Below are 26,730 nucleotides of genomic sequence, written 5' to 3'. Positions count from 1 at the left end.
GTCACAGAACTGTGTAAGAGTTGAAGCTTCATATATAATTAAGAAATTAAAAATTTTATTGATTGTCTTTCCAGTGTACCGATAGGAAAGTGCAAGGAAAATGGAGAAAATGATTCACAGTTCTTTGATCTTTCATCACTGACATACCTCCAATGTTTCTCCATCTATTTCTCCTTCTAGTTCCAAAGTGCCAACTGCATCAGACAAAATTTCTTTCACCAACCCACAGAATCTAAGAGAGCAACAAATAGCAGAAAACAGCCCTTCAGAAAGAGATTAAATAAATTCTTCCCAGGATGGGCTTTGCTTGCAAGCAAACAAATGGAATAGCACATTCAGACACAGGTTTCCTTCATTATTTACTTCTGCCATACTAATCCTACTCTGAAGGAGAAAGAACATAAACACACTTCGAAAACCTAACAATTTATAAAATTATTTTATTTGCTCCTGCAAAACTAAACTAAATACTTGTCCGTAATTGCACATTAAAGTATTGGTAGATCCAACACAAATATTTTTGCTGCACAGTTTGATGTGAGGTGCTCACTATGTCCTAATATTTACAAATGTAATTACAGAAGGAATTGAGATATTCAAAAATTATGTATTGATTTTCAAAGGTTCAGTCCTGTGGCAAAAGATTTGTAACCTCATATTTGGTGTGCAGTGACAAGAACTCTATTATTTTCAGTTTAAGCTAAATGTTCCCACAGACTTTGGCTGCAAATGTCATTCCCCACTATTTCTGAAAATCCAATTTTGTCATTTCTAGTTGGGCATCCAGAAAGACAACAAAATAGATTAGGTAACATATTTTGGAAAAAAAAGGATTTTAACTGATTTCATTTAGTCCTCTGGAATGGAGAACATTGAGCAGAACACCAAGTTTTCCTGTAGGCTCCTGTGTGAGCCACATTTTCTTTTTCCTCCTCAAAATTCCATAATAAATGGTTACAAATTATTAAAAATGATTATAAAATATTTACAACATCTCTTTCATTGACTACCAGGGACTCTCTTCTAAAACAGACTCCAGTTGTGCATTAAAAAAAAAAAAAAACATTTATAAAAAAAGGTAACAATTTTGATGCTTCCTTTCTTCTAAGCTTTGCACTCCATAGAGCTAATAATTCTCTTTAGCATGAGTTTACTCTACATAACACATAAATTAATAATTACTGCAAGAAAATATACAGTTTGTCCCCAAATACTGTATATTAACAAATTACTCCTACTTCATTCAGAAGACCTATATGTCAGTATCTGTCCACAGAAAGAATATGGTCTATATTTAGGTCTGAAACTTAGTAGGTTTACTACTAAGACACAACATAATTGTTATCACAAAATATCTGAATACATGAAAAGAAGCTACTTTAACTGACCAGAATAAGTCAACATGTCTGATGAGACTTTGCTATTATCACCTTAAAAACTACAGGATTTAGCTCGATGCTTCTCAATCAAGTAAAAAGAAATGAAGAAAGTAAGATAAAAAATAGTCAGGCAAAATTGTCAGCTTTCAATGTTTACTAAATTAATTACATTTGGGACAGATTTTTCTTGTAATATCCACAGAAAATGAACTCACCTACTGCACTGGTTTTCTGTAGAAAAGTAGATTTGAAAATCATCTGAGTTATCATGCACGTAAAGAAAACAACATCGTTCATCAAACTTGGAAATACTGTAAAAAGAAACATCAAGAAAAGACTGTTTTGGACATAACTATTAGAAGAAGCAGAAAAAAAAGTGGTGGTAATTTTTAATTTAATTGAAATCTCTAACAAATACATTTTTTAAAAAAAGCTATATGCAATTATATTAATCTTCACTATACCTAGAAGCTTTGCATTTATTTATATCCTAGGGACTAAAACCCTACCCCCAGTTTGATGAATGTCTAAGCTACTGTTTATTTAGGTAAAATGCTGACTTATATCAAGTGCTTTAAGGTCTGTTGCTCTTCTTCCCTTCCATCTTCACATATTTCTATCAGATTTCAGGGTATCTGTTGATACCTCTATAGAAAGTGAATTGTTTTGACAACAATCTAGATATGAATTTTTTTTCTTTAAATTTGACCAATATTTCATATTTTTATACGTCCATTACACTCACAATAAAACTGAGCAGGGAGATACGGTGAGCAGATCCTTCACAGTATATATTTTTATGGCTTTAATACTAATAAACAAGTTCTAGGATGACCAATATTTACTCTAAACTGCAGTAGTAATTCTAAAAAAGTGATTATTTATTGCATATTGTGCCTTTCCAGTGTTACAAATAGCTCATCTAAATGCATTGAAGCTAAAAGCAGAGGCCATAAAACACAACTGAAATACAAAAGTAAACCCAGGAATGAATCTCTTATCATTTCAAACACTTCAGTATCATTCCACATAAGTGCCAAGCTATGATGGTTAAGGAACAGTCATTATTTTTATGCATTAAATGAATAAAAGCATTTTTATTCTTGTCTGGTTGCCTTAATCAAACTCTTCCAGATCATACTTGGCCACTGCTGAGGCTGCTAGTTAAAATACATGACAGTAGATTATAGTAATGGTGCAGGACATTATAAGACCAACTTTCTGTAGCATCATTTAGGGCTGTACTGACAGATGTTCCAAAAGATTAAAATTGTGCCAGAATTTTTTTCAGAAATATTTGAAAATATGCTTTGTCATTCTGTATCTTGGTTCTGATATAGCAACTCTCGCAAAGAAGGCAAACATATACCCGGCTCAAGAACTAAATGACAAAGCAAGATGATCCTTCCACAAGCAAATGTAAGACAGACAACAGAGTAACTAAACACGGTATTATAAATAGTGTTATACCTGTGACATAAAAGTAATTTCAAAAGTATTACAATTTCAAGCTGTCATATAACTAGCAAACATGCAATTCCTCTAAATATAAATGGATTCCTTCCTTGAGCTTTGTAATCCCCAGAGTGATTAAGAATCATGGCAAATGAATAGCTTGCCTCCCTTTAATCAGAAGTTAACTTTCTCAGTCATGACTGATTTGTGCGATGTGTTGACCAGAGGTGATTAATGTGTTTTAGAAATGGTTTGCTTAGTTATGCTCAGTCAGCTCCTCAGGCTTGCTTCTGTAACGATAACTTCACATCCACTTACACTGCATTAGAGTAACAGAAAAAAACACATCGGATTCATTAAAACTACAAACTGCTCTTGGAAGCAAATACAAAAGACATGGGAGGATCTAAGTCCACACTCAAAATTACAGGCTTTCATAGCAACTACCATTCACCTTACTCAGAATTTTATTTCTATTTCACTGAGCTTATTAGCTTAAAAATTATTCAAGTTCACAGATGACAAACCTGGGACTTAAAATTCAAATGCTTATAGTGATAACTGTGGCCCTGAAAGCCCCTGCACTGAGAACTACAGAACACCTTAGGTAAGTAAAGTTTGTCAAGCTCTTAAGCTTATGCCTTTGTAAAAGTGGCTCCAGCAAAGAGCCACTTATGTCTCTAAAAAGGCCCAGTCTACCAATGTAGTAACTCACAAGCTCGGATAAAATAAAGACTCATCTCACATCTTTACTCTGTGCTTATGTGCTTACTCCAGTCCTAAACTACAGTCTGCAAAACACAAGCAGAGAGCAAGAATGCCATAGACACATCAGGATATAAACACAGATGAAGGCTTTATGACACATAGACTTCATTTTGCTTTCTCTCCTGGTTCCTCATCTCTTGCATTTCTAGCAGCAAAATATCCCAACTTGGAAAATACACAGAAGTTTAGCCCAAGTTTAGAAAAGCAGCCATACAATTGAAAACAGGGAAATCTACAAGAGAATACATAAACAAATTCTAAAGGTGTATTTCTATGTGAAATATACAGCTCTGCCCATGGGTGGAAAGGAAAATTCTTCCCATTTGACATTTCAAGCCAAGTTGGACAGAAGCAGCTTTTATGACAGACAATGCACTTGAAGCAGAATCCAGACTTCCCACTCAAAAGAAACATGAAGCACTCATTAAAAAAAACACTTTTTCAGATGCACCAACCTTATTCCCCTTATGGAAGGAGCTGTAAAGTTCCATTCATGAATCTGTTTCTGTGAAAAACAGAACTATATCAGATTAATACAGACACTATTTAACTTTACTATCAGAAACAAAGTTACAGCATGGTAAACAAAAAGTTTTTCTAACATCTATCTTCAATTATTTTCCTTTTTTATTTTTAATTTTTCTTATCCTCCAACTTTCTCATAAGAATTGTTGCTGTTTTACTCACTTGAGGAAAAACAAATGTAAACATTGCAGGATGGAAAAAAAAGAAATATTTTCTCGAATAAAATTAAAACAAGGAAGAACAACAACAAAAACAACAACAACCAAAAAAAACCCAAACAACTTCAATTACAATTTACACTATGTTTTGACTTAAACAATCAATTTTTCATATAAAAAATTAAAGCAAACTATGCCCTAGTTTTAGCAAAGCTAGAAGGGAAAGAATACTTCATGTTTCTTCTTAGAGAAGTATTGAGCCAATAAAGATAGAACAGGGAGAGCACATTGGAAGCAAAACAAAAGAAGGACAATCTGCGCCTTGGAATGTAGCCCCCCCAGAGATCTCCCTTTAGTATCTGAATTGTTTTTAGCATCACTAAATATACACCAAGAATTTGTTCCTTAAAGGAGAGGTGCACCAGGCACATTCACTCCAAGTAGTGAAGGAGCACAGCATACTGAAAAAAAAAGGTTCACAGATCCAGGTAACTATGTAGTCTCACTCTAACATGCATCTTTTCTGCACTCCACCTACACCATCCAGACAGGAAGTGCTGGTCAAACATATCCCAGTGTGAAATCAAAGTTATTTCTTTCTCAAAAGATTATACTGTATATATTCCTTCACTAATCTCTTGAACTTTATCCATCCATATTTCTTTCCTGATCTCCAGTACCTTATCTAATAGTTTTCCTTGTAAAAAATCCATTTTCACATCTTCACATGCCAAATCTACACATAAAAAAGTGAACCTAAGCATTATGAATCAGAATACATGAGATGCATCTGCTGACAGTTTTACCATTTCAGTTGGAGAGACATGCCACAAAGAAAGAGATCTCTCATCTTCTTCATTGTTGATTGAAACATATGCAGGCTGGTAGATTTTAGTTGGTTCTATCACCAAAACCTGAGAGAATATTTTTCCTTAATAAAACAGCAGGTAGCACATGACAACATCTTCAGTAAATGCTAATGCTCTGGAACAGGCAGTAATTAACCACAAAAGTAAGGCCTAAAAAGTTTCCAGGGAAGCGAGGGGGGCAAAACAAGGTAGGAAGATGTTGCATTCCCGTGGCCAACCAAATAGTATGATAATAGTTTCTACTAGAAGACTTAGAAATATTTCTTTACAATCATTTTAGTTCAATGGGTAGAATGTTTTTTTAAAAGTACAGGTTTACAGAATACAGGGGTTTGGTTCATGCAATGAAATAACAGGCAGTTAAACATTTAAGTATTGTACTTAGAGTCATCTAATTCTGGTGATATCCGGAAACATAAGACAAACAAAACTTGTTTGGACATAACATCTTACTGGAAATCTCAGTCCATTAGTTGTTTCTTTCGTTGCCTCAAAAATTATATCTAGCCAGAAATTCAATCTTTCTTGTTTAGGAGAATGTTCTATGGTGAATTTCTTGAAACGCTGAATTAACATCAGATTCTGAACTAACGATTTCAAGTACCTAGAATGTATTGAATTAGTGAGTTAACAGAGAGATAACAGAATTTAACCAGATTCTAAAAGCACTTCACGTAGACGTCAAAAAAAGTAACTCCAAGTATAATGTGAAGCAAAATCAAATGTACCTTAAAAACTACCATGAAGGAAATGGCTGATATTTACACATTTCTGAAAGAACAGCTAACTTAGCATAAACGTTAAGTCACAGACTCATTTAGACATTCATAAACATCTTACTACAAAAGGGTGCAGTCACATGAATAGTTATGTAACAGTTGTACATGATATTATGAGGCAGAAGATGGCAGGGGCAAGATCAGCGGCAATTTAAAATCTGAAAATCATTGTTTCACAAGGAATTGTCACTGATTGCTAAGTTCCTTCCTACAAACCTTGCTGCAATGGGGCGTACAGCCAACAATAATGGATAAGTTACTTTCTTACCATTTCCCTTTCTTTTCCAGAGCGAAAGAACAGAGTATAACATTAGTGTTACAAACAATCTACAATGGAAAAATCCAGTTAAATTAACGACGAGTCAACAGGATTGTTTTACTTCATTTATTTCCCAGAACTACAGCCTTCTACTACATACCATACTGGAGGTTTCAGCTTAAATAGTTTCTCTGCTGCTTGAACTGCTTTACTGACATCATTAGCCAACATGCTCACACTGAAGAACTGTCCCACGTCCCAGTAATTGTTCATTTTTTCTAGGCTCCCTTTTCTTCCCAATAAACTGTTTAACCGTACACCTGAAAAATTTCAATTGAAACATTTTTCTAGCAATAAAACACTAATATACTAATATATAATATACTAAATAGTCTATCAATAAAAGTCTAACAAGATTTGATTCAGCATGAGTGATAAAAATAAAGAAAAGCAAATGTTCTCCAGAAAAAATATAAATACTGTTTAACACAGAGGCTGGGTCTGCAAATAACATCCCCAGCGTAACTGAAACAGACAGAACTCCTATCACATACGATGCTGAAAAAAATCTCGTGCTATTTGCCACCTGATTCTTAGTGTAAGCTGTGTACCTGTTTCCTTGAGCTGTTCACTGACTGAAGGATATCACTGGCTAGAGGTTTATGCAAATCCACCCCAGAGAAAAGAAATGGGAATGGTTAAAAGCCGCTTCTGCATTCCTCACCTTTCTGGTTAGAGTATGGATTTCAGACAGGACCTGATTTCAAATATAGTTTTGAAATTATGCTATTATGCTTCTAAGAGATGCATATCTGTTTCTATCATACATTTTTTATTTTTTTTTAAATAAACTTATTTTGGTGGGTTTTAGCTACAGCCTACATGGAAGATATGTATAGAAGTAGTTACTGTCCTGAAAGATCTTTCCATGTGATCTCTCAGACAACAGAAATCCTGCAGATTCTTCCGTGACATCCCCAAGGAAAGATGAAACATACTATGTTACTTAGCCAGCTATACAAAGGGATCATCTCTGTGGTGCAGGAGAGGCAGTTTATGGATAGTGCTGAAGACAGTTCTTGTTCTCCTCCTACAGCTGGAGCCCTTTAGGTGCACCTCATTACTAGAAAGTTGCACCAAGTCAGCAAGATATTAAGTGGTCCTTCAAGATCCCTGTGTTTTAGGCTGCCAGTGGGGACCTGTCACTAAAAAGCTTGAACCATGTTTCTATCCACACAGCCCACCTCAATAAACATTCTGTTTTCTTCACAGGGACAGGGGCAAAAAACACATCCAAGGCTCTATGAGTGGATGCTTACCTATTTTTCTCAGTTCCATTGAGCTTTCGAACTGCTGTCCTTCAACAAGTAGTAAAACTGCAAGGTTAATTCCTGAATACAGTGTTGACTGAAGTTCAAATCCTTTGCGGTACCTGCAGAGAAGAGTTAAAAGCTCACATCTCACTGAATAATAAATACTGCAAAGTTTGGGTAGCCATTTTAAGCTATTAATTTACTGGAAGGACTATAGGGCTAGTTCATGACTCTGATGCACTGCAAAGAACACTTGGAACAAAGAAATTCTATGTCTTATAATGAGAAAGAAAAACTTGTTCAGTTGTATGTCCTGCTACTTTCTGTAATTTTGTGAAAATAAAACTTAAACTGGTTTCTGCTATAATCTTACATGCAATAGAACATGTATGGTATTATTCATATGAGAAAAGCAATGGAAGCATTAGTCTTCAGTGCAAGTTTTACAAATAGGCTCCAAGTGCTTTGTTTTAATGCTTCACACTCATTAGAGGTCACTGAGATACTGAGAGAGTGCAGTTATAATATTGTTCCTTAAATACAGTGGACTTTTCTATGTCCTAGAGCTGCAAGGTAGGCACCATCCTTGCACAAAGCACCAACATATTCCCCACAAACTCACTTGCTTTTTGTTTTGGCCCTGAAGCAGATTTTCTTTGAATAGAGTTAGGTGAATCATCCTATACTCGTTGCATTCACTCTATACAGAAGCAAGGAAATGTATCCAAATACCTAGCACTCAGTAAATCACTTACTCAAATCAAACAATTAAAAAAGTGGAAATGAAGAACTTTTGAATTTCTATATTGAACAGCTCTGTTTTTCATAACTGTAAAAGCCTGGAAACATTTTTAAAGAAAGATTTTGGGCTTTCTTTGGTTACCATTCAATGGCACGATCTCGACTGTTGATATCTTTACAGTCAGAGTCAAGAAACATATCCTTGTAGATCCTTCCACACAAGCAAAACATATCTGGAGCAGGGTGATCACACGTCTGCAGGACCTGAAGCATAACTTGTAGCGCCTTCTCCCTGTCACCTGCATTATTTCTTCTGAAATCAAAGACAAAGAATAAAATTAACAACTTCAAATCTCAAACAGTATCTGCAAGATGGTGGAATAGTGCTTTCCTCTCCCTATCCTGTAACTCACCCATCATTACTACATACAGACTTCATTTACAATTGTGCTTGCATGTTGGTTGGTTGATAATAAAAAAAAACTAAAGTATTCTCATATCATTGGACCCCTACTTCTAGCTCATCTAAGTACTGATTTAAGCCCATAATTCCTCAATGGAAGAAAATCTGTAATTCCACACAATTCCTCCTCATGTAAGCAGACAGATTCTGCAGATACTCCAGTGACAAACAAATGCATGTTTGGTGATCATTCCTGAAAATACTCATATAAGTTGACCATCTCATTCAGCTGTTGTCATGATTTTTATTCTTGAATCCAGAGGCTCCAGAGCCAGTACTTGACAATACTGAGTACAGGAGAAATCAGGTCAATTCTACTTCAGCCAAAAGAGTGATAGAGCTCAATATGGTGACTTTGAACCACAAGAAAAATAGAAGTTTAAAAATGACATGTACTTCTCTCTTTATATTCTTCATATTGGAGAAAAATTTGGAAAACAACAGTTGTCATAAACCAAAAATACTTATCTGCAAGAACAAAGCAGACAGCTTCCAAATTTAATAGCCTCTTCAACAAGTTTTTTAATCATTCAAGAGTCTTAAAAAATTTACCCGTCTCTTTTCAGAACTGTTTCCAACTTCCTGATCCTTACCCAGGTATCCAAGAACAGGTTTACAGGTACCATGACATACTTTGTCAAAATATCACAGAGAACAACTTATGGTAAATTTAGTATTTGCATGTCCTAGAAGGATTAATATTTATTGTAAAGTGGCTCCTTAGGTAGCTAGCTAATGCATTAAAACCAACAAAAACACACTGCAGCTAAAACAACAACCAAATAAAAAATCCCTCAGGACTCTATGTGCATTAGGTATCATATCATCATAGTATCATAGTCTCATGTGGGTTGGAAGGGACCTTAGGTGATGGAGAAAATCTAATAACAAATTTGTAGCTGTCTTTGCAGGAGTTATGCTAACTCTAATGCCAGTGGCATACAGTAAACTTTCAAATCAAGTGCTTGTATATTTTTAACACATTTTTTTCTTCAGATTGAGAGTTGCTCTGAAAGTAACACTGGTCATCTCTAATGAGCATTCAAGGAGAAAATTTATAACTTTATACAGTTTCACAGGAAATAAGAAGAAATTAAAAGTGTGGGGGTATATCTATAGTACTGGTCAACATGCTTTAACCAAACCTGTTCTGAACCTACCAGAGTCTCTGAGACAAGTTTCACTATTGTTAATATGAACAAAGAGAATCACAGAATCATTAAGGTTGGATAAGACCTCTAAGACCATCTAGTCCAACCACCAACCCATCACCACCATGTCCACTAACCACGTCCCTCAGTGCTGTATCCACACAGTTCTCGAACACCTCCAAAGATGGTGACTCCTGGGCAGCCTGTGCCGATGACCCACCATTCTACTGGAGAAAATTTCTCTAATATCCAATTTGAACCTACCCTGGTGCAACTTGATGCCATTCCCTCTCATCCTATCACTGTTACCTGGGAGAAGAGGCATAACTCCACCTTGCCACAACCTCCTCTGAAGAGTTGTAGAGGTTTTAAATTATGTTCAAAAGTTTCTGGAGAACAGGTACCAAAAGACCATATCCAGTGATGGTATGAGTCTTGTTTCCTCAGATATACCAAAACCAACTCCTTAAGTGGAGGCTACGTAAAGTGACTGTACTCATTTAGTTAATAATATTTCTATCAAGCTATATTTTGTAGGGATCTTGGTTATTTTAGAAGTAACACAGACAGAGGACAAAGAGAAAGAGACAATACCTTGTCCGTATTAAAAAAGAATGACAAAAAAGAAGACAAAAAACAGCAGTGAAAGAAGAAAGTTGGGTAAACAGAACTAAACCAGGCCTTACACTATATAAGTCCAACAGCTCCCAGTAAGCAAATGTCTAAAATAGTCATAGAATTCAGCATGTGCTCAATCTTATGCTGAAATAGCAAGAAAAAAAAGACCGCTTCCAAGACAAACAGACTCACCTATGTCTTGTGCGAAAACAGGTTAAATATTAATGACACAATAACATTAACATGTGTTATATATTGATTGAAACAGACTTACTTTAAAGAAAAAAATGCAATGTGTAAAGCAAGACTGCCTAAAATAGAAAAGTGCAAAGGTTAAATCTTCTGGATTTCAAAGCATGAACCTGAGCTCACGGAAGAAAATCGTAGGAGCATTTCAAAACAACACGAACTAAACAAACAGCACATTAAAGTACTCAAAACAAAATTAAATGTTTCTGTCTCCTAGCAGGAAACGTGTGATTTATTCAGTTCATAGAAGGAAAGAATCAATTCTCCATTAAAAATATATTGTTCAGTGCTAAAATTTTCTTAAGCAACTATACATTAGCCCAACACAAGTTATTATTAAACAAAATCAGATTAGATCCATTTGTATAAATGCTATTTCTCACAGTAGCATAACTTGATGATTCTGCAACATAAAGCAGCAAATCAATTACAATAATCTGCAAATTTAGGAAATGTTATCACCTTCTAAAGCAATCCCAAAAAGAGAAGACTAACTGTGAAAAGAAACAAACAACTGGAAAAACACATACTTCAGGCTGCAAGCAACTTGTCTTGTCAACATGAAAATACACTGTTTGCTAAACGAACAGTACAGTACATGGTCCAGTGCACTGGACCATGATGTATTTTCACTTATTTCATACCCACGCTTCAGGATCTGCATGTCTGATGGTTTAGAATTTGTTTTAACGTGCCCTAAAAACAGACCTGTGACACTATCAAGGCCTTTTTGGCCTTGCAGTACAATGCCGTAGAAGGGATTACCATATATCCTCAAGGCACTGACTTCTGTTTTTCTCACCCACTATCAATGACATGAGCTTTCCCATGGTTCCCAGCCCCCGCTTAGAGCCATAGCAGAGCGAATCACACAAAGGTGAGTTGGAAGGGACCTGTGAAGGTCAGCCACTGGAATCTCATGACCCGAGCAGAACCACTGCCCAACAATGAATTTTGTCTGAAAACCTGCAAGGATGAGATGCTTCTTTGAGCAGGGAAAGCTGAAGCACTGTGTGTTATGATGGGCAGTCATGGAAGGAAAGCAGAAAATGTTATCTTTATTGCAGTAAATTGGTTCATCAAATGAGTCACACTCAGTAAAGCAAATCTCCTGAATATGAATTGCAGACAGGACTCACAGCATTTTACTGTTCCTGGGTTACAGGCCAGCTTGCACTGAAATATGTACATTCTTCATGGTACAACACACTCTAATCAGTTTAGAGAATAAATACTAATTTGAAATAAGTACTTTTCATTGTCATTGAAATAGGTACTTTTCATTGGCAGTCTTCAATGTAAGATTTGTTAGCCTTTTCATGGCTGGGATATGATGCAGCTTTAAAAACTCTGCATGTACATACAGTGAAAACACTGTTGGTCTTCTTGATTGCTTTGGATGGTTCAGCGTTGAGCAATTCCTACAATAACTTTTCCTGAGAATTCTTTCAAAACAAAGTTTGCCCTTCCAAAGCATAGTTCAATGATAAATGAGTTAGAAAATGGATTAATACTATCATTTATTCAGACACTACTTTAAAACAGAACACATAACATGGGAGAGCTGTTAACAATACTTTTTTTTTTTTTCTTTATTAGCACATCTTGGTTTTCTCAGTACAAACTTTGCCTTGCTAAACCTAGCACAGAAAATAAATAAAGCATAATCAGGCTAAGTTATAGAAACACAGAGTATTCCAAGTTGGAAAGGACCCACAGGGGTCATTGATTTTAACTCCTCAAAACATGATAACTGCAAGAGCCACTGCCAGTTGGGAAATAACTTGGAATTACTTCAAAATACTACGATAACTATGAAAACATCCCAGTATTCAATGAAATACTAATACCACCAGACACACATAAATAAAAGATAGGAATTAAGAGAAATTAAGAGAATTAAAAAAGAGAGAAAAAAAAAAGAAGAAGAAGAAGAAAAAAAAAAACAAAACACTAATTAATTAGAGAGAAAAGACCCGTTTCATTGAGAATGCAATTCAACTGAAGAACCATCAAAATTCACAATAGTGGATGAGGAAACAGCCCCAAACTGGGCGCTGAGACTAGAACTACACTTGTAGGCCTCTAGTTAGTCGTGACAATGGAAAAAAACTAGCTTCTTTTTTTCCTTACTTATGCTCTGGATGTCTTGTGCAAACTGCTTATACAAAATGAGGAACCTCATGTTGTGGTTTTTCTATATACAGGTAATCAGAAAACAGAACATTTCAAATAACCCAGTGCTTTTCAAGGGGAATAATTTACTTTGGCTACCATTATTCACAATCAGTAACAATTTTCTATTTGCACTCTGTTACTCCCTTCACTTGCTAATTGCTTTTTATGTGTGTATTACATACGCTGCTTGTTAAAATATGCATGCTGAGTTTAATAACAGTGACTGCAATGTCCTCATCTCTAACAATTAAAGATATAAATGCCTGGGAAAGAAACTGACATCTTCACATCTCTGACTTTATGCCTGGTCTGAATTTCATCTTACACTAGCCAGAACCTACCCTGTTTTGAAAAACATTGGCATAACCTTTGACAGAGATAATGAGGGGCCTGGAGCACCTCTTTCATGAGGAGAGCGCTGAAACAGGCTGCCCAGAGAGGCTGTGGCATCTCCTTCTCTGGATATATTCAAAATCCACATTTGACACTTTCCTGCATAATCTGCTGTAGATATACTGATTAAGCAAGGGGTTAGACTAGATGATCTCCAGAGGTCCCTTCCAGACCCTATGATTCTGTAATGTACTTTGTTCCAGGCAGGAACTACTTTGTTCCTTTCAAGGAAGCTACTTCATGAATATATACACATAGACCAAGTAATCACTTGCAGCTCTACTATGCTGAACTTTGTGAGATGTTCAGAATCAGTGACTAAGAACAGTCTCAGCCTGATCAAAATACACTGGTATCAATGAAATCTTTCACTGTTACTCCAGTGGCCTTTGGAGCGGATCCTTATCATCTGCACTACAGATTTAAATATAACCCTATTTGAAACAACAATATAATGAAACATCCTCAAAAAACAATCCTTACCTGTTCAAAGCAAAAGCATAATGAAACTTAATGTTGTGTTGATCAGCCAGGTCACAGGTAGGAAGCATTTCTAATGTTTCTACCAGCTTCACCATAGCATCGTAGTCCTGGAAGGAATAAAACAAAATAAAAAAAATGAAAAAAAAGAAAAAAAGAAAAAAGAAAAAAGAAAAAAAAAAAAGGAAAAAAAAGGAAGACAGACAGAAAGACAGAAGCTTGAGATCACCTCCAGCAGAGGAAAGTATCACTAACCTAAAATTTATAATGACTGCTAGCATCAGGTGCAATGCTGGACCTTCTGCTCACCAACTTGAGAAAAATGATTGGTGACATCAGGATCAAGAAAACTAAGGCCTAACTGGAACTGGGCTTGGCAAGGGGCACAAAAAAGGATAAGAAAGGCTTCTCTAGGTAAAACAACCAGAAAATCAAGTAGGGTGTATCCTCCCCATTGAGCGATACAAGAAGGTTCATAACAACAAAAAAGGAGACGGCTTAGATACTCATCAACATTTCTGCCTAAGTCATTACTAGCAAATCCCTCGCACACAGCCCTCGAGTGGATGGTTTGGAAAGTGGAAACTAGGGGAGCATCACTCCTCCTGATGTAAACTAACATTAGATTAATGATCTCCAGAGGAACCTGAACAGCTGTAAGTCTATGGGTCCCAAAGAAATGCATCCCAAAGTCCTGAGGGAATTAGCTGATGCAGTTGCCAAGCCACTGTCAAGGATATTTTAAAAGTCATGGCAGTCATTTGAAGTCCCTACCGACTGTAAAAAAGACTATGTTACACTTAGTTTTAAGAAAGGTGGAAATGATGACCCAGGGAAGTACCAACCTGTCAGCCTCACCTTCATGCTGGGGAAGATCACAGAGTTTCATGAAAGCTACAATAAAGCACATGAAAGACAGAGAGGAGAATGGGAGAACCAAAATGGCTTCACCAAGGGAATCTGTTGCTTGATCAACGTTGCCACTGTTTATGATGGTGTAACTGCATCAATGGTTGAGAGAAAAGCCACTGATGTCATCTATCTGGACATCAGTAAGGCCTTTGACATGGTACCCTACTACATCCTTTTCTCCAAATTGGAAAGACACGGATTTGATGGGTGGACTGTTCAATCCACAAGAAACTGGTTCCAAGCTTGTGTCCAGTCAGTGGTGGTCAATGGCTCAATGTCCAGTTAGAGAACTGTAACAAACGGTGTCCCATAAGGGTTGGTACTGGGACCGGTGCTCTTTAACATCTTCATCAAAGACACTAATAGTGGGATTGAGTGTTCCTTCAGCAAGTTTGCAGATGAAAAAAAGCTGTGTGGTGCAGTTGGTGCACCTGAGGTACAGGATGCTATTCAGAGAGACCTAGGCAGGATGAAACAGTGGGCCCACGAGAACCTCGTAAGGTTGCATAAAGCCAAGAACAGGGTGTTTCACTGGGGTCATGGAAACCTTTGCTATCAGTACAAGCTGGGGCATAAAAGGATGGAGTACACCCTTGCATGGAAAGCTGTATTAGCCATCAATTTGCCCTCACATCCCAGAAAGCCAACTATATCCTTGGCTGCATACAAAGAAGTGGAGGCAGCAGGTCAAAGGAAGTGATTCTGCCCCTCTACTCTGCAGTTCAGAAATCCAGTGTGTAAACTGTGCTTAAACAAAATCAAGATAAAACAGTGTACCTACTTTTTAAAAAGAAATCAGTGTTTCACTCAGTTATAGTTAACAACTTGGACACTTCTGTTTTGAGTGGTCAAAACAAATCAATTTTATTAGTTTCCACAGTTGACTTTGGGGAGAGAGAGAAAGAAGGGACAGGGAAGAAAAAAGCAAACATCCCGCTTGGATGAGCTTTTATTATTCATATACTTTAAAGGAGGTTAAAAATAACAGAAAATAAACAAGAAAGTCTCCTAATCGGTGTCTCTTGTTCATAAGTAAAAGAAATAAGAGTCTACAGTCCCTTATAGCTTAGTAGTCAAGTCAAACTTAGTGCAGAAATTGAGGGTCAGCTTTGAATCACTCTATAACAAACAAAGACTTGAGAACAAACAAGTTCCAAAATCCCATAGTAAAATCATCTTCTTAAGTTTTTAGAAACATACCTGTATATCTCGGTAAGAAAGAAGCAAGTTTATGACAATGTCAGAAGTCAGCACTTCAGTATTATCCATACGAAGCTTAATTCTAGCCAGCTCCTTAGCCAGTTCATCTCCTTGGTACTTCTCTCTAGCCTTTCTAATATCATTTAGCAGAGTTTCTTTATAATAGGCACTGAAGAAGCAAAAGACAGACACAGAAAGACTGTTAGATATTTGTTATGAAGCAGAACCATTTAGGTTAAAAAATACCTTCAGATCCCCAAGTCCAACCACTAACCTGACCTACTAAGTCCTATCACTAAACCATGCCCCTTGGAGCCACACATCTTAAACACAGTGATGGGGACTGAGGAATATCAGAGGTTCTGGAGGTGAATGAATTGTAATTCATTGTTACCATGATGTAACATGGACATCCTTGAGAAGGCTGATAAACCTGTCCACCAGAGGGACGCAAAGTGGCCCCAGGATATTGTCCCAGCTGGGCTGCATATACTCAGAAGCTCTTCTTTGGGCATCACTTTCACAGCAGAAGTAGTCTGCACAAGGGGTGACAACGTATGGAATGAAATAATAATTTCCACTGGAAGCCTAAAAGAAAAACAAATGCAGTTTAGAAAACAATTTTAAGTGGAAATTCATTTGTGTCACTACAGGAACTATTTACAGTCAGAAAAAAAACAGCTGGATTTGGGTTGGCACAAAAGGAAGTTTTAGTTCAGTGTTTAACACAGGATTTGCAAGCACTAGAATCAATGGATTTTGTATGGAAGAGTTACAGATACTAGCAAGTAATGAAAAAGAGTCTGGATCCATTCAGAAACAGTACAATAAAACCGTTCACCCCAAGGATGGGGCACCACAGCTTCTCTGGACATCCAAGCCAGCACCTCACTCCCCTCTGAGTAAAGAATTTTCTCCTAACAAACATCTCTCCTAAAGCTCCACTCTCATAGTTTAAAGACATTCTCCTTGGCCCTATCACTATAAAACTGGGTAAAAATTCACTCCCTTTCCTGTTTATAAACTCCATACATAAGGCTGCAATGAGGTCTCCCCAGAGCTTTCTCTTCTCCATGCTGAACAAGCCCAACTGTCTCAGCCTTTCTTTGCAGGACAGGTGCTCCAAGCCTCTGATCATCAGAAGAGCCACTACTGCATGCTGCCATTAAGCATATATAATTAATTAATTAATTAAAAAACCCCACACCTTGAAATATCTAAGACTTTTAACTCAAAAAAAAAATCCTTACTAGGCAATAGACAGTGTAAATGTGATCAAGATGCTGAAGGGGGTGAGGAAACAGGAAATGCCTTTCAGAAAATACAGTTAAGTTCAGATTCAACTCTTCAGGTCCTGAGCAAGACCCTAAAGGCAGATAACTAAGACTAGAAAGACTGGTATCCTCTTTCAAACTGCAACCATTGTCCACTGTTTAAAGAAAAGTAAAAACTCAGTCAAACGATGCATTCAGAGTCTTTAGATATGAGCCCCAAAGCATGGGACAGTATAACATGGCTAATGCAGTCAACTACCACTGACTATCTATTGTCACCTTGAGGATACCAAGACATCAAATGTGTAAAAAAACATAACTTTTATTTTACTTCAGATAATCTAAAGCTGCAGTGAAGCCGCAGCCATTTAAAACCACAGTGGACACTGGGAGAATGGTGAGAGGACTGAAAGAAGGAATATGAGGATGGCATGTTTTTAATATGCATTAAGAATCTACAAGACAAAAATAAACTGTTCACAGAAAATAACAGATCAGAGTATTCAGCTACTGAAAATACAGACAGCAAAAGCCTGCTGCTGATCTGGATTTGGAAGGACTTAGAACTTTAAATAAGGAATCAAAACACTGTATGCCCCTATAGACACACTTTCCAATTTGTGGCCATTCCACCTATGTATAATCCAACTGTGACAAGTTTATATCTTTGTGGTTTATACATACCGCCCATTGGGTTGGTTGATTTCAGGATTATTAGCTATCTTAAACATCTTACTAAGAGAAATTTTTAGGTTTAAGAAATGTATAAGTTTAAAAATAAAAGACAGACTGAATAAAGAAATAAAAAAGGAAAAACTCTCAGCATATAACATATGTGCTAGCAGTGACACTTTTGTGTTTAATCACAACTCTCATCCACCAGAAAAAAGTCCAAAGTAGGAACATATAAAAAATTACAGAAAATACCTGCAAGTAAGTTGAGAAAGGGATGTGCTTCTTAGAGGAAAAGGGTGGAAGGAATTAAGGACAGAGTCAGGTCTTTGCTGAAGAAGTTAGGCCTGCAGAAGCCATTTTAAGATCTTTTTTCTTAAAATACTCCTCTAAGTATTTTGTTAAGGCTGTTAAAAGTGAACATTTGACCTTAATAATGGAAGCAGTTGTGGGTTGATGTTTTTTAAATCATCCTGCCACAGTTATTCTGGTCAAACTACCACTTTGTGACAGAGACACCATACTAGAATTTAAGGCCTATTATTTTGAATGTTCAGTAAAATCTCTTCATCTTCAGAGAGGGAATTTTGCCTTCACAGCTAACAACTCGGCTATTCCACTCCAGCCATGTAGTCCTTTTTGCCAGTCACTCAATGAGCATTAAGAGTGCTCATCCTTACTTACCAAGCAGCTGGAAAAACAACATGCCAGATGACAGAAAATGACTCAAAGAAGTCACATCCTTTGAGAATTCAGGAAGATTAATTGAATTTTATCTTAAGAATTCATCATAAGAATCCACTCATATCTTAAGAATTGAAGTTTCCACAATAGTAGATTCCTATGCCATCACATTCCTATCTATCTAACAATAAGTGACTCTAAAATATTATCAACTTTTTAAAAAGCTTCCTGTTCACAATTTTAACATATGTGGTGACCTTCTGTAAATAATGTGAGAAAGATAATCATAAAACAAACAATCCACACACAAGATCTATGTTGCAAGTAACATGTACTCTGAGATTACTACTGGTATGAAAGAAATAATAATTTTTAAAGCGCCCTTACATAAATATGCTAGGAACACAGTAACATGATGGCATATTTATTAAGAGAAAACAGATTTAAAATGATACATACTTTGCCTATCAGGTTACCATTGCGGTATTCAGGAGGTACTTGAACCCGAAGAAAAGTTTTGCAGTTGGCAACCTACTCCAAATTGAAATAAAACAACAAAGAGGAAAACACCACCACGAAACAGCATGAGAATCAAAACAACAGACATGACACATGAACAGAGAAATGATTAAAGAAAGAAACAACGGAGAAGGAATATAGATATCTATAGTAAATCCATATTAACATAACCAAGAAAAATAGCGCAACACATTGTCAGCAAGATAGTAGAATGTAAGGTTTCTTTATTTTTTACACATCTCCTTGTGTCACCATTAACTTGTTTTAAAAGTCCAACTTCTTGACAGTGGCAGATACATTACCTGATCAGTTAGCTATAAGCCAATCACTACAAATGTGCCTCCCTTGAGACAGTAACATTTCCATAATGACTGTCATAAATTAATTTTAAAAGCCTTAGTTTTTATAATGCAAATACTAACAGTGTTATATGTAGTGATCAGAAATATTAAAAATATTTTTAATATTTCTTCTCAAAAAGGGACAATTGACTCTAAGCTACTCTGCTCTCATTCTGCGCCCTTTTGAAACTTACTACTTCTGCTGCCTCCAACGTTTTAGTAATAAATTATTAGACAACCACTATACAATCTTTTATAAACTATAAAAGTAGAAATATATATATATATATAAAGCTGTTCTATAATACTACATCTTCATATTATCACATTCATATAGGGTAATCTTACTTTATTCAATCCTTGGGTCTAGTAAAGTAAAGGATGTGTCCAGGTGTCAAAATCTTTTTATTTAGTCTTATATGTTCATTGACTTGAAGAATTAGATAAAGTAATTTACACAGCTACCGAAGCTCTGAAGAGACTTGGAGCCTATCACAATAGAATGTGATTTTTCAACACAAAAATTCCTTTGGCAAGGATGAATTTCATTCCTGTTTCCTTTAGTTCGAGAACTTTTGCTAACAGCTCCTCCGTAGCCAAGGTATTACTATCCTCTATAATTTCACTAAACAAAAATGAATTAAAAAATCTCTTAAAATATTTAGTCAGGTACACAGATCTAATTAATAATAACCTTCTTGGTTTAATAGTAATCCTACTTCCCTTTAAATACCTTCCCCCTCCCTGACACCCTTCAGATTAACAGTTATTCAAACGACTTCAGGTCTACTATCAACTAAATTAAATTCTCTTTATATTCTGAACTTGACCTAATAATTTTTCCACAAGGAGAATTCTGGCTTATATTCTCAGTGTCATACTCAAATAAACTAAATGGATCAAAGCAATCAGTGCTAGAAGTATTGTAAGAAGGACTGAACATTTGGCCTCCTGACTCCAGCAGTTTTTGAACCGCTTCTTGTGCAATCTTTTCTTCTCTCCATTTTGAACAACTTTACACACTATTCCTTAAAATTCAGTAGGGAAATTTTGTTTCCCTCTACAGAGATCAAAAACGAAAACAAAAAATCAAAGATATCAACAACATATTGTACCAAAATATAATAATTTTCCCATGGATTCTGTGTAATGCTAAACTGGGGGAAGATTCTTTAAACAATTCAGGTTTTTGAAAATCCTTGGAATTTTATTTCTTCCAGTAAATCAATAGTAACTTAACATCTAAAGAAACTCCAGTGCACAAGTCAGTTTTCCAGAGAGAAATGCATTTTCTTGCACCCTACAATCAGGTAGCAGTCTCAGACCTTAATTTATCCATAACAGTACAGGAAACACATTGTTCTGTCCAAACAGATATCTGCAATTTGTTTTATCACTGCTAATTTTGACAGAAGAAAGGGAGCTGTGCCTAAACTACAAGTAAAATTAGCAGAAGGTTGTCCTCAGGCCTCCAGGGAGCTCTACGGAAGGAAAACTAACTGATGGGGCACTAACAGTATTGACCTGGAATGTCACACAAGTGCAGTCCTGTTCTGGGAACTGAACTCCCATAGTCAATAATTCTTTCATAAATCTAAAATCTAAGTACACAATACATTGTTCATTCAAAACTTCCATTAATTGTCTGTGGGAGTCAAGTATCACATCCCTCACCTTTTTTTATCCTGGAAATCTTTGTTCCTGGACAGTGGAAGGAAGGTATAATCCCACTTCTACTCCTATGCTCTTTTTTCAGACACTAAGCTATTAAATACCTCAAGCACACACCACCAAAGCATGCCACTATATAATTTTCACTTTTAGATCAGCTCAAGTCAACTTTCAAATGAATGATGTAACTTGTTCTATGCATTGTTTTCATCTTCATGTCCAGTTTCCTTGCTTTTGCCTCCTCCCTGATGCAGAGTAAGCATGTCTTCCTTACAAAGAAAATATCAACATTTTTTCATGCTCAAAGAAAAATCACCATAAGGACAAACAACACATTCATCTTTTCAGCATCTTTGGCATGGTTCCACATCCATTCTATGCTGTTATCTTTTGCACTTTTGTACGTGATTTGAGATTTGCAGGATAAGCAGTAAAGGTGAGGACAAGAGAACCTGAAGGTCCTAACTGCAGAACTGAATGCAGAAGGTTTCGCTCTTACTGCTGGAAAAATAGTGCAACATGTTTGGCAGCAATCTCAGTTACCTTCTTCCCTTACATGAGCACAGACACAGAGTACCAAAGCAGCAGAGAGGACTTCTCTTCACAAAATCAGTAATGATATTCCTGTGGCTACTCTGGGCTCAAGGAAGGCATAGCAAATGAAGTGTCTATCCTTCTTCCAGCGTATCTCCACACACCAGTGAAGAGTGCACCTAAGCTTCTACTGCTGCATCACAGCTGTGACAGAGACATACCAATAGAAAGATCAGTTCAACTAGGAAATGTGAAAGGAAAATACAGACCCATAGCAGAGTATATTAAGTGCTATACACAATAGTTAGAACTGAAACTGCAGTGGTTATGTGACTGTTTACCTCACTGGATGTAGTAAATTCATGTCAATTCTGTAACTACATATCTAGTACAGCAACCCTAATCAGCAATAGCCCTCCAAAAAAAACTGATACAGAACTTTCATTTGTTTGCAGGAGTCGATCTGAATGACATTCCCCCTGTTTTCCTACTCTGGAAATCCTCATTCCTGGACAGTGGAAGGAAACTACCTTCCCAGTTCTACAGTTTTACACGATATATTTTACAAAGCATTGAAGCAGTGGCACAACACTGGACTGCAGCAAACTACATGCCTCTTCATACATATCATGTGGCTTGCAAGGAGGGGAATTGTCTATTTGAAGTCAATTCCAACTTAGAAAAAGATAAAGTTTTAACTTATTAATTACTTAGCTTGCTAATCAGTTCATTGCTATTTCAGATTAAAGAACTGATAAAAAACGCAACATGGGAGCACGTTACAATAAATTTACTATCTAAGAGAATACAAATAACTTCGAGTAACATGCAAGGTCAAGAATCCATACTTGATATTTTAAGTCAATTATTTTTTCTTCTGTATTTTACTCACAATAATGGTCTTTGTAATCTAAGCACTTGGAAGAAAGTAGGCTACACAAACCGCCCCCCACGTTTTAAGAGGAGCAATCAGGATGCCAGTTTCAAGATCCATCCCTGCCCTTTTTGCTAACCTGGTGTTTCCAGGTCTGATGCAGGAAACGTTACCAAAATCCACTTTTTCTTCTCTTCCACATGAAGCACATGAACTTCCTCTGTGGGGAGAGAGAATCAGCCAAAAGAAAAGACTGCAGGCTGCTAATCTCATAGCACAAGGTTGAAATCTACTTTTGTACCACCTTAGGAGTAACCACTAAACTGCTCTTGTCACAGTTCTCCCTCTAGCTCTGGAGGGGAAAACATACACTTGGTGACATCCATCAGTTGTGGCCTGAAGATGGAAATAGCATTATTCACAAGCAAAGCTCAAGCTGTTCTGAGGCCTCCTTCACAGAGCTGCAGACTAAGAAATGCAGTCCCCACTGCACAGTAAAACCAGATCAAAGATATCAGAGATCACCACAATAGACAAGAAAAGGACTTGGACTTACTCAACACGATCTATCTTTAGCCTATATTCAGTGCTGCAGCCAAGTATAGACTGTAACTCCAAATAAACAGCTGTAACTAATACATTCTCTCTTTTAGTTCTCTTCTAAATGATCAATTTAGCAAAATCAAAAGTCATAGTATTGTTTTAATCCTGCTTGATACTCTTCAGAAAAGAACAAAAATATATGGGAAATGTATAAAGGTGTAAGTTCAGGGTTTATATGAATTCAATAGCCCTCAGTATTACAGCGTTTAATGAAAATAGTCACTGATGTAAAGTATAAAAAAATACATAACCGTGCAAGATATTGTGGTATATTACAGTAAACCTACAATAACCACTGAATTGTATCTTTGTTGAGGTTTACTTACTACCTTGGTTTTCCTTGCATTCAAGTTAAAAATGTTTTTAATTTGGGAAGCAAGCTTTGCATTCCTCAGCAAAACCTGTGAATTTGTGAACAGTGTGGGTACACAGTAGCCAAATCTGCTTGATGTACAGCCTTAATAAGGTATCACACACACATACATATTTATACAAGTGAGTGAAAGTGGTAGAGGTAGGAACAGACTTTGAAATTCCAAGTCCACATTTTTTACCGATGAACGTCCATATATAACATACCTAAAGGTATTTCTCTAGAAATTAAAGAGGAAATTCTAAAGAAAAGTAATTTTTTTTCATCTATCTTTTCTTTTGAAAGGCAGCCAATAAGATTTCACTGGTCGGTATTGTATGTAGGGAAAACAGACTCCCTAATACCATAAAGAGAATATACACTTAGTAACTTCATTGTTAGAGTTGCGTCGTCTGTAGTATTCATTCTGTGTTTTAAAATGAATGTAGATTTAATACTTACTGTATTCTTCTGAGATACCATATCCTGGAAGAAAAAGAGAATCAAGATGGTCAATGTGAGAATTATTATTACATCCAATAAAACTAAATGGCATACATAAAAATATGTTCTTCAATGCATAAGCTGCTTTTCCTGCCATACTAAATTCCAAGCAAGGAACAATGTCAAAAAACAAACAAAAAACTTCATAGTTCAGTTTCCGAAAGAAGCAATGACTCTAAATAGGTTTATTCTTTGTGTTCAGAAGAAAACTCATACTTGCCAGTAAATGGAGTTTCTCAAGCTGGGCACTCCATAAGCCTACTGGACACTTGTGAATTAAAAGCATTCAAAGCTGGAGACTTTTACTCTCAAAGAATATCCTTAAGACACCTAGGCTCTTTTCCTACATGGATGGGCACAGCCCAAAACACCCTAGTTCTTCTGAATCTGAAATCCAAAGAGAGAGACTAAAACCATGAGGAGGATGACAACTTAATATAAACCAAACCTCAAAGATCTCCAGCTGTTGGTAAGTAACTTTCTCCTCCTTCTTGTGATGGCATGCATGTCCAGTGAACACTGCTTGGTGAAGTAAACAGATCTCCAGATAAGCTACTCTACAAATGTTAGAAACAGACTTGTTTCTAAGCAAGGTTACTGAAGTAATTTAACAGTATGTGCTCTGACAATCTAAGATCATTCTTACCCAGCAACTCGCACAGAAATGTTGGTGCCCACATATACAACATCAGAATGAATATTAGGAACAATCTAAGAAGTTTAGTTCCACAACTGTGAGTTTCTTGAAATCCTACCTGTTTATTATGTGCTTAGAAATAGGTCATTTTGGAAAGAACATTAATGAAACTAAAGATACGGCTCTTGGGAGAATTTCAAGGATGTGTTCTGTGAAGCAAACTAAATAAAGCCAGGCTGCCTGAACATCACAGCTACTCCAGCAGGAGTAACAGTAAGAATACTGCCTTCATAACAGCTAGGCTGGCAACTCTAAATGGGTATGTAAAGCAACCCAAATCCAAGTGGAGTAATATATTCCTAAAAGTGAAGGGAAAAAAAAACTGGCTAAATTAGTCAGAAATAATAAACCACCAATAGATAGTCAGCTAATCATATCAAGGTATCCATACCTAATAGAATTACTGATTAATGCAAAATCTTTAGGGCAATAAAATACTCCAGAAAAAAAAGAAATGATTGAAGGCTTAGTCATCTGAAATAAACATCTGAAATAAAAGCTAAAAGTAAACGTCCATTTAGCTAAACAAATATCTCCAATAAAGCTTTATCCTCTGTTGATGAAGACTTTTCTCTCTAAGGAAAAGAATGAACTCTTCTGAAAACTATCTAGCATCTAACACATGAAATGTGTCAAGAGATCATGAAATGTTCTTCCCTGAAGGATCCCAAGAATAATCCCTATCTACCTTATGAATTATTCCTAAAACAAAAAGTGTATTTGTATATTTGAATGGTATCAAACAGTGAACTGGTGCTCGATTGCAAAAGAAGTATCAAGAACATCAGGGTAGAACAGAACCATATTCCAATATCCTGCTAAAACTACCCTAGCGTTCAACCCGGGTGATCTCTTCAACTTGTTTCTAACAACTCAAATCAATTAATCAAGTAATTTTGATTACATTGTAAGATATGCCAGGGAGCTGTTGACCAAAAAGATTAAACAAACAACTCTGAAATAAGAGATACAGTAGGGCTCAGTGTCACTAGTGTCAGAGCTCTCATAAGAATTAAAATTAAGAGAGAGAACAGTTTTTCTAGCCCTATGTGATCCAGTCCTACTCTAGTGTTGCCAGGCCCCCAGACTTGTACTCGAACTTCACACTCTTTAACAAAAAGACCCAGAACTGACACTGCAAAGATCTGCAAGCTCTGGCAATGAACTGTCTGAAGGCCTGAAGGCAAGATGAAAAGTTGTATGTCTGCCCACTAACATTATTAGAGCAATGAAGGGGATGCAAGTATGCCTTGACACATATATTTGTTGTATCTCTTTGAGCAAAGGGTGTGAGTGGCTCCATCTGGGAGTTCTTGTGACTCCAGATTACACAAAACGTGAATGTATATGTAGACCGCAATTGCAGAAAGGAGTATGGGATTCTAGACTCAGAGTAACACTGAAGACAATGAAAGAAAAAGAAGCTGTGACAGGACCCAGCTCTCCTGGGAACAGGCATCTCACACAAAAATAACACTCAACTAAATATTCTTATTACACTGGGAGAGGTTGGAGAATTCCAAGACAAATTTTTGGACATCAGTGGACATCAAAAAATATTAAAACTATAAGGAAACTATAAAGAAACTATAAAACTATAAAGAAAAAGAAGAAAAAAAAAACAACCTCACAAAGCATAAACAACACTGTTCTCAGTGAAGGTAGCAAGAAAAAGGATAATACTGTATAAAACAGTAAATGATAGTTTAAAACAGCATTCTAAACATGAGCCAAACCAAAGAGAAGCTACACTATCTCATGATAGGATTTGCAGCCAGAACAGCATTAAAAGACTTCAGTGTACAGCACGTTACCCTGCTGCAGTAGTGAACAGCAGGCCTGTACAATGATTTGATGAGGATCTCATCTTCATCAAAGAGAAACAAAGGTTCCTGTAATCTTAGCTTCTCAGAAACTAGGAGATACTAACCTCACCTGAGAGAAGTACTTGAATGTTCAGAGTAGGTTGCAATACATTACTTCGAGTGTCATTATTGTACAAAATCTGCACTTTCACTTCCAAGTCTAACCGTCTGAAGCAAATCCAGTACTACAGTATGGATCTTTTCATAGAAACGAGCTTTTACATTACTCTGACCACTGCTATTCTTGGTA

General features: G+C 36.4%; 1 protein-coding gene across 7 annotated transcripts in view; it reads right to left on the bottom strand.

Moving 5' to 3' along the window:
* MAP3K15 (mitogen-activated protein kinase kinase kinase 15) overlaps window positions 1-26,730 on the bottom strand; it is a 61,476-nt gene that overhangs the window by 20,516 nt on the left and 14,230 nt on the right. For 4 of the 7 annotated variants that reach the window (XR_014947132.1, XR_014947131.1, XM_015886264.3 and 1 more), the window contains exons 3-15: window positions 23,877-23,900; window positions 18,980-19,051; window positions 16,285-16,478; window positions 15,891-16,059; window positions 13,782-13,888; window positions 8,389-8,559; window positions 7,512-7,624; window positions 6,353-6,512; window positions 5,608-5,758; window positions 5,092-5,199; window positions 4,058-4,107; window positions 1,595-1,690; window positions 148-232 (exon numbers count right to left, since the gene is read on the bottom strand). Coding sequence is in view for 5 of the 7 variants with exons in the window: in XM_015886264.3 (XP_015741750.2) it covers window positions 148-232; window positions 1,595-1,690; window positions 4,058-4,107; window positions 5,092-5,199; window positions 5,608-5,758; window positions 6,353-6,512; window positions 7,512-7,624; window positions 8,389-8,559; window positions 13,782-13,888; window positions 15,891-16,059; window positions 16,285-16,478; window positions 18,980-19,051; window positions 23,877-23,900 (1,500 nt within the window). In the remaining 2 variants the exon portion in view is untranslated. Of the gene's footprint in view, window positions 1-147; window positions 233-1,594; window positions 1,691-4,057; window positions 4,108-5,091; window positions 5,200-5,607; window positions 5,759-6,352; window positions 6,513-7,511; window positions 7,625-8,388; window positions 8,560-13,781; window positions 13,889-14,623; window positions 14,673-15,890; window positions 16,060-16,284; window positions 16,479-18,979; window positions 19,052-23,876; window positions 23,901-26,730 lie in introns of those variants that run through there. The other 3 variants (XM_015886284.3, XM_085550242.1, XM_085550249.1) reach the window with 3 other exon arrangements.

This window comes from Coturnix japonica, chromosome 1, assembly GCF_054131305.1.
Source record: "Coturnix japonica strain WE chromosome 1, WE-NBRP24, whole genome shotgun sequence".
Taxonomy (NCBI): Eukaryota; Metazoa; Chordata; class Aves; order Galliformes; family Phasianidae; genus Coturnix; species Coturnix japonica.
The sequence above is the reverse complement of the archived record's forward strand: the minus strand, read 5'-3'. Positions and strand labels throughout refer to the sequence as shown.